A 12,418-nucleotide genomic window follows, 5' to 3' on the forward strand; every position below is an offset into this window, starting at 1 on the left:
CGGTTTGGTAAGGAGGCGTCCCGCGGGACGGCCCGCGAAGGCCTATATATTCTGCGGGACGGGTTTGGGCCGGCATTTTGAAGACCGCAGCCCGCGCGGGACAGACCCGCTGTGATCCTCGACGACTAACCCGCCGCGGTACGGGACGGAACAGAATGGGTAAACCTGTTTCACATCTCTAACTCTAAACATAAACGAAAATCATCCATTTATGTTTAGCACATCTCTTCCCAATAAATGAAATTCAAGGAATAGATAAACGATTGTAAACGCAAACAAACAATCAAGACCATGCAAAATAAAATCTTCCGTTTATGTTAAGCATGTTTTCATTGACCTTTATCACTGAATGTTGCTTTTTATAGATTTGCGATAAATTATCACAAGCATGGACCAATAGGATACATACTGAGAGTAAGATGACTTTGTGGGGGAAGAGATAATAGAGACGACGTGAAGGTATCGGAAGCGCCATGAAGGATACTCCCGACCAAACAAAGATAGATTAGCAAATTTATGTCTCAATTAACTCCAAGCTTACTAATTAGTAAATAAGAAATTAATAATTAACAAAAGGCCCATTCTCAATGAAAACAAAGTTTTATACACAACATTAACACATCATCTTTCAAAGTCCTATTTAATACCCACACCACAATCATCACTTTAGTGAAAACCTCAAAATTTTACAAACAACAATAGAAAAAAGAAAAAAGAACACACACACAGCACATGACAATGTTTCTTTTTTTTTCTTCATACAAATCATTAGCTAAAGCTAGAATCCCAGTTCTTTTTTCTTGATTAAAAGAGGAATGACTATCTTAAAACACACTCTCTCAGTCAGTTTGGGATCTATCTATCAATACCTTTCTCTGCTTCTGCTAACTGATCTCCATAATCTTCTAACAAGCAATCACAAATCTCCAGCAACTGATCTGCCAAAGGCGGTATCCCTGGGTTACGCCCATTGTTGTTATAAAGATGAGCATTGAGCTGGATCTGCCACACATCGTGTCTAAACTGCTCGTGGTTTCTGTACTCTATCTTCCGTACCTTATCCCTGATTGTCGACAGATCCATCGGGCGTTTCACTATATCAAAATAGTCTGGAGCATCCTTCTTCGAAACCGGTTTCAAGAAGAGCCCTCACACTTCTTCTTTGAGTCTTAGTGTGTCCACTATGGTTTCCAAGATGTTTGCTAGCCCAACCTGTTTGTATAGACGAGAGAGAACACACGGAGATGAGTTGAAACTTAATATGTAACGCACATGAATTGCAAACAGAAGTCTCACCTCTCCTTTTTTGCGTCGTTTGGTTGAGGTGCATAATCCGCACCATTCATTTCAAAGTCGGACACATACCGGCTTCTAACGTTCCGGCCTCTTCTATCGTTGTTTCTTACAGGAGAAAACTTCACTTTCATTTTTTTATTAAAAACTTGAGGACCGAAATAACAATTATATAACTGAACTTATAAAGTCATTTTTAAGTTTTGTTATTCTACAATGGTAAATCTACTAAAACGTTCTTTGTCAAAAATAAATCTAATATAACGTAGTAAAACCATATTATTATGATTAATCTTTATAAAACATTTTGTTGCCTTTGGCTATGCGCTCATGCACGCTAATCATATGCTTTGTTTTAAATGAAGTTCGTCCATTGGTTTACATAAGAAATATATCTTTTATCATAATTACGTAAAGGTAAATATACGTAGCTGTAAAGTATTATATATTCGTGCGAGGAAAATCTCGCACGTATGCATGTTAACACGTACAAACAAACAAAATAAAACAATTAGGTAAAGCTACAAATCACCTTGGAATGAGGATTTGATTTGAGCCCATCAATTTCTTTAGCTTTATATTTTCTTTTTGTCTTTGTACGTACTGTTAACTAGACCTCGTCCCAAAATTAATTGTATTTATATTCAGAAAAATCCTTTTTTTTTGGTTACGTTTGAGACTTTTTTTTTTTTCTCCGGACAGTTTTAAGCGGTTTAGAATCATTTTCGAGAATGCTGTGTCTAGATTCACTTAAGCATCGGCCTCAAACACTTTATAGAAAACTTATAAAATTAGTCAACTACATATGGTAAATTATGTTTCAAAAAAAAAAAAAAAAAAACATATGGTAAATTATGGAGCTAAAGGTCGGTTAGATTCGGTAGAGCTATACAATCGGTATAGTAGAAATAAATTGCAGAAATGTTGGTTCGAGTTAAAGCCGGTTCATTAATTAACGGTACTAACGGTGACGGTAACAGAAACTATTAATAACGAGCGAGCCCGTCGTGGCCACGCCGTAACGCAGGTTTCTTCTTCTTCTCCGACGATCAGCTTCTTTCTTCGGGGCCTATCCGATTTGCGATTCTCCGACGAAAGCTTAAATCTTTATAATCTGGAATCGTAGGAAACGATGAAAGGGATAACGAGGTTTCTGAATTCTCTTTCGCGACGTAGAGCTCGCGAGATCTTTTCTTCGCCTTCTCCTCTTCTGGTATCACGTCGCCCTCTGTTCATTTCGGCGACAACCCAATTTTCGACGAGTGATGGGGGGGTTTATGCTTCTTGTTACCCTCCGAAAGTTTCTTCCTTTCCCCTCAAATCGATTTCACTGGGAGGTATGTGTTTTTGGGCATTTTAAAAATCTTATCTTTTTGAACTTAAGAAATGAATGAATGAAGTTATTGCTTGAATGTCCCTCTCTAATGTGTGTGTGTGTGTTTGAGAGATGAATGAATGAAGGTATGGCTTGAAGTTGAAGGTCTCTCTCTAGTTAACTAAACTTATGTGTGTTTAGGGGCGGTGCAAAGGAGGAAAATGTTTATACAAACACAGTCAACACCAAACCCTTCTTCTCTGATGTTTAGTCCTGGCAAACCAGTCATGGAAGTAGGAAGCGCAGACTTCCCTAATTCTCGTTCAGCTATGAGTTCACCTTTGGCAAAAGCCATCTTCTCCATTGATGGTATCTCTTGCAGCTTTTTGCTACATATGACAAGAAGACTGTGTTAATCTCTCTTGGATGCAGGTGTTGTTAGAGTTTTCTTCGGATCGGATTTTGTCACTGTGACTAAGTCAGACGACGTGACATGGGACTTCCTCAAGCCTGAAGTGTTTGCAGTGGTAATGGACTTCTACTCCTCTGGGCAGCCTTTGTTTATGGACTCACAAGTTGCAGCTGCCAAGGACACTGCCATTAACGAGGTTCGTAAGCTTCTTCCAGTAATCTCCAAAGTTTTTGGTAGATGAGAGACTCTAAAGAAAATGCTAACAAGTGTTATTCAGGATGACTCTGAAACTGTAGCAATGATCAAAGAACTCTTGGAGACTCGCATCCGACCATCAGTCCAAGATGATGGAGGGGACATCGAGTATTGTGGATTTGATACGTAAGTGAATTATAGCAAATGGTCAAGAAGATCCATATCTTTTATCTAAGCTATATGTTTTTGATCAGGGAAACTGGGATAGTTAAGCTTCGAATGCAAGGAGCTTGTAGCGGTTGTCCAAGTTCATCTGTTACTTTGAAATCAGGGATTGAGAATATGCTGATGCATTATATATCCGAGGTAAAGCTGATGCATTGGTATAGTCTTCTTCTGTCCTGTTTTCAAGATTACTCACCAAAGTGGTTGCTTGTGCAATGCACAGGTCAAAGGTGTTGAGCAAGAGTTTGATGGTGAAGAGGATGGAACTTCGTCTGGGCCGGTGGAGTAGAGTAACAGAAGCACTTCTCAACATACACAAGAAGAATAAAACCAGAGGTGCATTACTTTTGTCCTCGTATGAATTTGTCAGCCTTTTTTAAGCTGTTTATTCTTTATCAAACCTCATGATTTAATCCCAATAGTTGATTTCTTATTGGATTATAATGTCTCTTATTGAGAGTGTAAAGATTTGTAGCCAAAGGTTGAGTAGATGTATTTGCTGATTTATGTTCTTTCGTATAATATCAGTGGACCATTCAAGTACATTAACAAAGGGTTTTAATAGATTTGATCAAATATGATCATTACAATACCAACACAGACACATGGCGTGGATATAATATATATATATATATAGTTAAGTTGGTGAAAATAGTGAACTTAGTTACGGCAAATCTTGGCGGTAGGCATTGTGACGCAGACAGGAGCATACTTTTTCTTGGCTGCTTCTGTCCCTCTCTTGGGTTCTTCTTCTTCTGCCATGGCCACCTTGGCTAAGGAGCACACAGCCGCAGCTGCAGCTGTGAACATTAGATCCCTCCTCATCTTCATGGTCTGTTCTTTCTTGGTTGTGTTCTCGCTCGTGGAGGCTTTGACAACAGTGAGGCTTCGTCTGTCGCTGCCGGAGACGGTTGCTGGAAGCTTTGAGACGGCAGGGAGAAATGAAGATGTCATGGTCATTGACGCCATAGCAAATTGTGATGTTGATGCGATCTCTTAGTCTCTCTCTGTTCTCTGATCGCCCAGTGATGATGGTTGTGTGTTTAAAAAGTTGGGGATGTGGGCAAAGAAAGTTGGGTTTGAGGGATTATGATCCATTTCCTTATCCAAAATATGAATTTAGAGCAAATGGGTTGTTGCCACGTGTGGTTGTGCAATCTTTGGCAGAGGGGAACTTGTGGTCGTTGAATCGAAGTGACCTCTCTGGAGAATACGAGTAGCTTCTGTACTGGGTTCACTTATCTGACCACCAAAGCGGACGACTAGTCACAACTGACAAACTTCTTCTGGGCCATTATTACCATTGCTCAAAGCGTCAAAGTAGCATAACAGAAGTATAGTTCAAAGAGTCTTTACGTGGACGGTAAAAAGAGTTCTAGTTGGTTACTCAACGCTTTTGAAAGGTCAGCACAAGATTGTTTTAGAGTTTTAGATTACTGAGATGTTTCAAGTAATTGGTTTTCAGCTTTTCACACATAATAAGGAAAAAGTAAAATTTAATTATTAATAGCTTAAAACGAATAACAATTTAGTTATTTTTGCAATTTAAAGTTGCTTATTATTAATTGATAAATAGTGCATAGAAAATTTTAAAAATCTACTTTCAAACAAGTTTTTAACAACATTTATCTTTTGAAAATGGTTGAGTATTATTTAGCGTATTTAAGTTTTCTTTTTCTTTGATAAAGGATTGCATTTATCCTCAATGAGTTTCTCAACCTTAAAGTAATCAAAAGTAATCAAAATGAAAGAGATAAAATGAGATAAGTATCTCATATGATAAACTAGGGCATTGCCTCCGCGCAATCGCGGAGTTGTGAACATAGTTTTTGTTTCATCTCAATATTTGTTAGGGTTATTGTAGTTGTGAATTTTGTGTTTTGAGTTGTTTTTCAAGTTTTTTTATTGTTATAGGGTTAGAGTTGTGATGATGAACTGTGTATGCATTGTTCTCCACCTATGAAAGACTAAACTGTGTTAGTAATGTGATTGATATAGTTCGTGGTGTTGTTTGTTGTGTTACTGAAACTTATTGTTTGTTTGTCTTTTTAATTTGTTTATTGTACTGTTGAGAGTACATAAATTATATTAAAGTTGTTGAGAGTATCTTTTGTTTCTGAATATTTTTTCTCCAATTTAGTTGTGTAAGTTGTGTGTATTAAGTAATAATTTTTATTATTTTTATTATGTTTGTTATATGTTTCTTTTTTATTTTTAAACTTGTTGCTCTTACCGGACCTTTGAAACAAATACATGAAGACTTGTAGAAATAACTATAAAAAGGAGTGACAGTTCTGAGTATTTGGGCCTTATGCTATTGTCTTCTCATAAGAAGACAATAGCATTGGCCTGTTGACATTGAGCATGTAAGCTATTTTTATAAGATAAGAGGAGTGAGCAGGTGGAGATGTTGTTGCCGCCTTTGTGTCTGTTGGGATTGTCTCTTGTATCTTCTGGTGTGGCTGTGTTTGTTTCTCTTTTATTTGATGAGTAATATGTAAACAAAAATCATTGTTAGTTGTATTTATCAGAGTTCGTAACTTATTCTGCTTTTTTTGTTTAGGTAATTTCACTGATCTTGATTGTCGTCTTCGTCTTCTTCATTGCGAAAGTAAGTTTGTAAATTGTTAAATATTTGGCCGTGTAGTTTGTATTGTTTAAAAGACTCGATGTATGTGTCGTTGAGTTTTAGTTGTGGTGATTGGTTTGGTATATTTGTTTTGAAGTTTATTTCTAAGATTAGACAAAAAAAGAGAGGTGATCATTAATGATTCGTCTTTTTTTGGAATTATAGTTTTTGGTGTTTTGATTGTTTGGGTTGTTGTGGTTTCTTTTAACCTGTAAAATAAAAGTTTGCGTAAAATTAGTTTGATAAGTAAGTGAGATAAATAGACGACCACAAATTTTGGGTATAAAATATTTTTGATTATTGATGTTAGCACAATATAGTTAATAATATAAATGGAGTTGTGTGTTGATTGTTTTTTACGGATCAATGAGGAGACAGATAACGACTCAAGTTGTTTCTTTGGTAAGGTCAGAGCCCTGAACATAATAGATTTGCCCAACCACATCTGCGAGTTTAAATATCAGTTATGATATCGAAACATAATATAAACTCAGGTGCAATATGATAATATACCTGGGAGTTCTAGGTTTGTGTTCGCATTCAATTGGAAATTGTCGAACAGTCTAATTATGACTGGAGATTAATCTTACGAGCATCCGTGATGACTTCATCAATAATAGTTGGTGAGATGAAACGAATGAGGAATGAATGATCAGTTATCTTGTACATGCTTGAGCACCTAGCAACCTCAAAACGATCGACTTTCACAATGGAACCGGCTTTCAAAGATGGCATGTAATGATTAGCAGGCCCGCCGGGAATAAACCCATGAATCACAGAATTTGCAAATAATATTATTCAACAAAGAATCAGGAAATCAATTAAAAACAATTATATTAAATAAGTGTGATAAATCGAAGATTAACTTACCTTTTCATCAAGGAAGAGAACCGTGATTCCCATAAACTCACTGTCTTTCTTAAAGTTCAGGGAATCCAAAAAGCGAGGAGGTTAGAGGCTATGCTCTGACTACTACGACCAAGACGAAGAGACGCAAAGGTTGAGTGACGGACACCGGGGACGCCGGTTTGAGGAACTGGAAAGACAGAGAGAGAGACATTTTCTAGAAGATGGTTAAAGTTAAGAGAAATCAATGAGTTTTGTGGAGATGCAGATTGAGTTCATCAAAGATGAAAAATCATATATATATATAGGGTTTACATAAGGGCTACAAATCAGGAACATTTATGATCAAGCGATTTAAGATGGGGAGATGAAGAGTTCACCGGTGAAAAAATAGATTACGAACAGACACACATCGCAACTCTGTAATTCAGACTTGTCTGAGACAATGATGAAAAGAACCTTAACTCATGTTAAACAAAGACAGTTTACAATATGGAAAAACTATAATTGTTTTTTTTTTTCATATAACGTGATGTTTCATTTAAAAAAGGAACTTATAATACACTTATAGAAAAAGCCGAAGAATCGAGGGTTTCTGACCTTCATAAATATATATTAGTTTCGGCCATCAATGTACAAAGTATCCTTTAGTTTAGTGGTATAAATGTTGGTGTTTATATCTCAATAACCTGGGTTCGAGCCAAGGGTTTAACACATTTTCACACTTTTTAAAAGTGAGGGTCAACAAAACGCTGACGTGGCTCTCTGGGGAGAGAGCAAAAACTCAATCATTATAATATAGATTTTACAAAAAGAAAATTTGAGACTCTTGTACAATTGGCTTTGTACCTTTTGGTCTTTCTATTTCTATGACTTAATTTAAATCAAACTAAATAATAGGTCTCGGACGGATTGGGTATCCGGACAATTTTAAGATATTCGGATCCGGATCCTTATCCGGCGGATCCATAATTTTACTATCCTTATCCAGATCCGGGGTTCGCGGATATCCGGGTGTCTGATATCCTTCTAAAAATTATAATATCCGGCGGATATCCGGATCCGGATTTGGATCCTTAAAATAAATAAAAAATAATATTAATATATATAAAATATTAACAATAATTTAAAAATAAAAATATATATAATTTTTTTTAATTATTTCTATGTATAATATTACAAAATTTACATAAAATTTATATATACTATTATAAAAATGAAAATATATTTAATAAAATTAGTTTTTATATATAGATATTACTATTTTTGAAATAGTTATTAATAAAATTTACAGATCCGGATATCCGGACTAAAAAATCAAGATATCCGGATCCGGATTCGGCTTTGACGGATCCAACATTTTACTATCCGGATCCGGATTCGACCTCTCCGGATATCCGGATTTTTGGATCGGATCCGGATCGGATCACGGATCGAATCCGGATCGGATCACGGATCGAATCCGGATCTCGGATAAAAGTTCCAGGCCTACTAAATAATCAAATATATGAAATATTAGTATATATGTAAGATATTAACAAGAGTTTCTTCTTCCACTAATGTATCGAACCAAATAAACATATTTAAATATACATGTTTCTTTGAATTACTAAAAAGTTCTAGGTTCGTGTACATTCTTCTTCTAGGACCAAATTTAAACTATTTTAAATTATTTCTTTTTAGAGAGGATATTTCCTCCAAAAAAACTTGATTTTAAACACTTACTAAACATTAGAGTTTTAGCAAATTTGTCAATTTTTAGTTGGCAAATGTACATGTTTTACGTTTTTATCCCACTTGTTTATCATATACCATTTAGTTAGATGTTAATATCGAATATCAATAGAACTCTCATCATTTTTAGTCTTTGTCCCTTACAATTTGACAAATACATTATAAAATTTTAGAAAACAATATAAAACATAATACTCCTTCCGTACCCGAAAGTAAGATTTTCTAAAGTGTTCACGCTTATTAAGAATTCAATAAATGTTTATAATTTAATTTTTTTTATTTTATTATACACTTTCCAATAATTTTTCACCAATGAAATTTAATCAATTTAAACATTTTTATTTAATGTTTTTTAAAAGTATAAAAAAATATCTTAAATATATGGAAAATCTATCTTTGTGGAACAAATAAAAGATCTAAAACATCTTACTTTAAGGAGCATAATCTTAGGAAATTTGAATTGTATAACAATTTTTAATAACAATATACTCTAGTGTACATTTTTTAATTAATAATTTGAATAGGCTATAGAAAAGCATGATTGGAGTAAAACAATTACTAGTCGTTGAGAAAAACACAAACACACGCACCAAGTAGTCACTATGTACATTAATGTCTTAATGATATCGTAAAAAGGAAGAAAAAAAGATATGTAATAAATGAATATCCATCATCCAATGACTCAATGAGGCATGAGACTCGCCGTAGTGGCAGAGTTGTAAATAAGTGGAAAAGAGGAGGAAGCAGCGGTTTGATCACGAACAACAACAAGACAGCTTTTATTTGAAAATGGCTCCACTTCACGAGGTCTTCATCTCTCTCTCTCTTTCGCCGTAGGCTTGCTTTACTCGAGAACCAGACCCAATGAAAGATCCTTACTTTCGCATTCATTATATATATCCCACAGAAAAAAAACCCCAATGTTAAAAAATCACGAAAAAGAAGCGATCTTTGCGCTTGACTTCTCCAATGTTGTCTCTCTAGTGATTCTCTCTATCGCTCTTGCAACGGTAACAAAAGGGTTTTACTTTTCAAAATCCGACAGAGAAAGAAAAGACCAGAAGTCTTTCTTCTTCTGACAATCATTACCAGAAAGAGACAAAGACAAAAGACAGACACTTTCCATGTCTTTTTTGAAAGTTGGCGGTGAAAACATGGAGAGAAGAAACGGAATGGTGGGTCCTCCTGCGCCGAGGATTCTCCAGCTGCCACGTAGGCATAGCGTTCGGAGAAGGAATACAATATCACCGAAGAAGAAGGATCAGAGAGTGAAGCTGGAGGCTCTGTTTCACCAAGAGAGGTCTTTTCATCACGAGGAGGAGGGAGGGAGGAGAAGAGGGAAAGTTGCGGACGGGAGAGAGATTAGTAGGTCTTCTCCTGTTGATTTCGCCAAGTGGAGGTTTCAGGCGGAGATGTTGAGATCAGAGTGTAATTTACTAAGGGTTGAGAAAGAGATCGCTATGAAGAAGATGGAGAGAAGGAAGAAGAGGATGGAGAGAACGCTAAGATCTGCTGTTCTTATTCTTCTCTCTGTAAGTGTGTTCTTCCTCCTTCTCCTTGGTTTGCAAGTGTGAGTGTTTTTGAGTTTGATTGTTGTTTGTTAATCATGGATGTGTCTTAAATTATCTGTACATGAGTAAAAATGCCAACATTCATTGTGCCGGACGTAGTTCTTGGGTACCGTATGCCTTTTATGATTAGGAAAACTAATTTTTGTAGGATAAGAATGTTTTCCTAAAGTAAAAAGGAAATTGAATTTTTAGATTACTATAAATACGGGTTTAAGCCATCGTAATTTTTTTCACACATAATCAATATACAAATCCTAAACGGGTATTTGAATCAATTCGTTTTTGTTCTTAAGTTTATTTGCTTTCTTCAAAGTCGATTTGCGTTTGTTCATAACATTGTTGTTCAATGTTGGTGGTTTTGATTTAGGGGAAACAGAGAATCTCTGAAGGGAAGAAGGAGAGCAACGTTTTGGAAGATGAGATTAGCTACTTGATTGAGAAACTGAATGAGTTGAAGTCTCCAAAGGTTAAAGACATGGAAGTTGGAAACTACAGACATAACTTTGACAGGCAAGCTTCTGTTTTAAGAAGAGAGCTGGAGAAGTTAGATGAAGGAGAGGTTTGTGTTAAAGGGATTCAGAAAATGGCAGAAGATAGCTTCTTGGTCAATCCCAACTCTCTACCTGATCAAAATGTGAGTCACAACAACAGTTCACTGTTCAAAAAAAATGCCTAGTCTCTTTGCATGTTCTTGATTTTGATGTTATCTACTGCAGATAGATACATTGGGTAGTAAATTGGAGGAGTTGTCTAAAGGAGTATTTGTGCAGGCGCATGGGGAAAATAGAGGCTGTTCTAGACATTGCAAAGCACTTATGAGGAAGATTGCAGATCAAGCAAGAGCAGAAGCAGAGCAATGGTCAGAAATGCAAGAAATGCTTAGTCAAGTGAGGAATGAAATGGAGGAACTTCAAACTTGTCGCGATTTCTGGCAAAACAGAGCTCTTGAATCAGATTCTCAGATACAGAATCTACATTCCTCAGTAAGATCGACTTACACACACATAGATTCGTGAGAGATATCCTTAGCTAGCACTAAATCATGTTTTTTTTTTTTTGGGCAACCCACTAAATCAAGTTTTTGTTCAAAAATTAGCACATAAAGAGGAAAATCACCAAAATAGCGTAGATAAAAAGTTAAAAAAAAAAACATTTTTGAGTTTAATGATTAGAGTTTAGTATTTAGGGAGTAGGGTTATGATCAGGGTTAGAGTTTACAATATAAGGTAATTTAATATTTTTTATTGATTAATATATGCTTAAAACTTTTTATGTGACAAAAACTAAAAATATGATCTTTATGAGATTTGTCTTAGATTCATCTTTGATATAACATGAGTTTGATAATCCTTTTGATGAATCTGTTTTAGGTTGAAGGATGGAGAAGAAAAGCGTTGTCATCAGAAGCAAAGTTGAAGAACCTAGAAGCCGAGGTTTGCGGATTACAAGAAGAGATGAAAAGGTTGAGGAAGGATGATAAGGTAGAAGCAGCGAAGAACAAGTTGCCAACAGAGTCAGAGAAGAGAGTGTTGATTTGTAGGTTGAAAGAGAACATATATAGCAGCAATGGAGATTGGTCTAAGTACAGTGAGAGGAAAACAACAAAACCGTCTAGTTCAAGACAGCCTTTAAGAGAAATTAAGAACGGTTCAGTGGCAGTGAGACAGAAGAACTCCAATGTCATGAGAGTGTAACTTTTCTTTCTGACAAAAACCAGATTCTTTTTTCTGTTTTCTATGGTTGGTTAATAAATGGAAAAAAGTTTGCCACTCGAAGAAGTATAATCTAATATGGTGGAAACCATTCAAGGTATTAAAATATGTCAATAAATACACAATGTTTATGTTAATACATGTCATATATACGAAGTTAAATTTAATATATTGGCAACATCACAATCGGGTTTAATTGATATTAAGCTTAGTTAGTGGGGTTATTCTGTAATTTAATAAACTAAACCCAGATTAAAGTAGAGTTATTCTGTAATTTAATAAACTAAACCCAGATTAACAAAATCCAACCCGACCCAACCCATAAACCCATATAGAAGATTCATTTTTAATGAAACTTGAAGGATAATTCATAAGATGAATTCTATGTGTTTGTTGTGTAAATGGTTCAATGGAACAGATGATCCAAGAAAATCAGAGCATTTGCTTGTGTTGGAAGGTGCAGAGGAAAGGCTTAAACTAGTGGGG

The 12,418-nt window shown here is 35.6% G+C and overlaps 3 protein-coding genes and 1 long non-coding RNA gene across 7 annotated transcripts; 2 read left to right on the forward strand and 2 right to left on the reverse strand.

The window, feature by feature from the left end:
* Positions 1-563: 563 nt before the first annotated feature.
* LOC125588722 lies at positions 564-1,950 on the reverse strand. Its single transcript, XR_007324850.1, has 2 exons — positions 1,297-1,950; positions 564-1,212 (listed from the first exon to the last, which is right to left on the reverse strand). It is a non-coding gene; the product is annotated as an uncharacterized LOC125588722 (long non-coding RNA).
* A 343-nt stretch (positions 1,951-2,293) lies between these two features.
* LOC106389737 (nifU-like protein 5, mitochondrial) lies at positions 2,294-3,983 on the forward strand. Its single transcript, XM_013830075.3, has 6 exons — positions 2,294-2,630; positions 2,810-2,977; positions 3,041-3,216; positions 3,298-3,401; positions 3,470-3,581; positions 3,664-3,983. The coding sequence occupies exons 1-6, from the start codon at positions 2,426-2,428 to the stop codon at positions 3,727-3,729; spliced, it is 831 nt and encodes a 276-aa protein (XP_013685529.2). The 5' UTR covers positions 2,294-2,425; the 3' UTR covers positions 3,730-3,983.
* LOC106389739 (photosystem II 5 kDa protein, chloroplastic-like) lies at positions 3,982-4,734 on the reverse strand. The gene has a single exon (XM_013830076.3). The coding sequence runs from the start codon at positions 4,407-4,409 to the stop codon at positions 4,101-4,103; it is 309 nt and encodes a 102-aa protein (XP_013685530.1). The 5' UTR covers positions 4,410-4,734; the 3' UTR covers positions 3,982-4,100.
* A 3,544-nt stretch (positions 4,735-8,278) lies between these two features.
* On the forward strand, positions 8,279-11,995 carry LOC106389740. 4 transcript variants are annotated; one of them, XM_048760430.1, is made up of 5 exons: positions 8,287-9,456; positions 9,557-10,181; positions 10,588-10,854; positions 10,937-11,203; positions 11,591-11,995. In XM_048760430.1, exons 2-5 carry the CDS (start codon positions 9,774-9,776, stop codon positions 11,912-11,914), a joined length of 1,266 nt encoding a protein of 421 aa, XP_048616387.1. In that variant the 5' UTR covers positions 8,287-9,456; positions 9,557-9,773; the 3' UTR covers positions 11,915-11,995. The 4 variants fall into 4 exon arrangements, with proteins under 4 accessions (XP_013685534.1, XP_013685532.1, XP_013685531.1 ...); XM_013830080.3 differs by having other exon boundaries at positions 8,279-10,181; positions 10,991-11,203; XM_013830078.3 differs by having other exon boundaries at positions 8,281-10,181; positions 10,597-10,854.
* The last annotated feature ends 423 nt before the right edge of the window (positions 11,996-12,418 follow it).

Source organism: Brassica napus, chromosome C6 (assembly GCF_020379485.1).
Source record: "Brassica napus cultivar Da-Ae chromosome C6, Da-Ae, whole genome shotgun sequence".
Classification (NCBI taxonomy): domain Eukaryota; kingdom Viridiplantae; phylum Streptophyta; class Magnoliopsida; order Brassicales; family Brassicaceae; genus Brassica; species Brassica napus.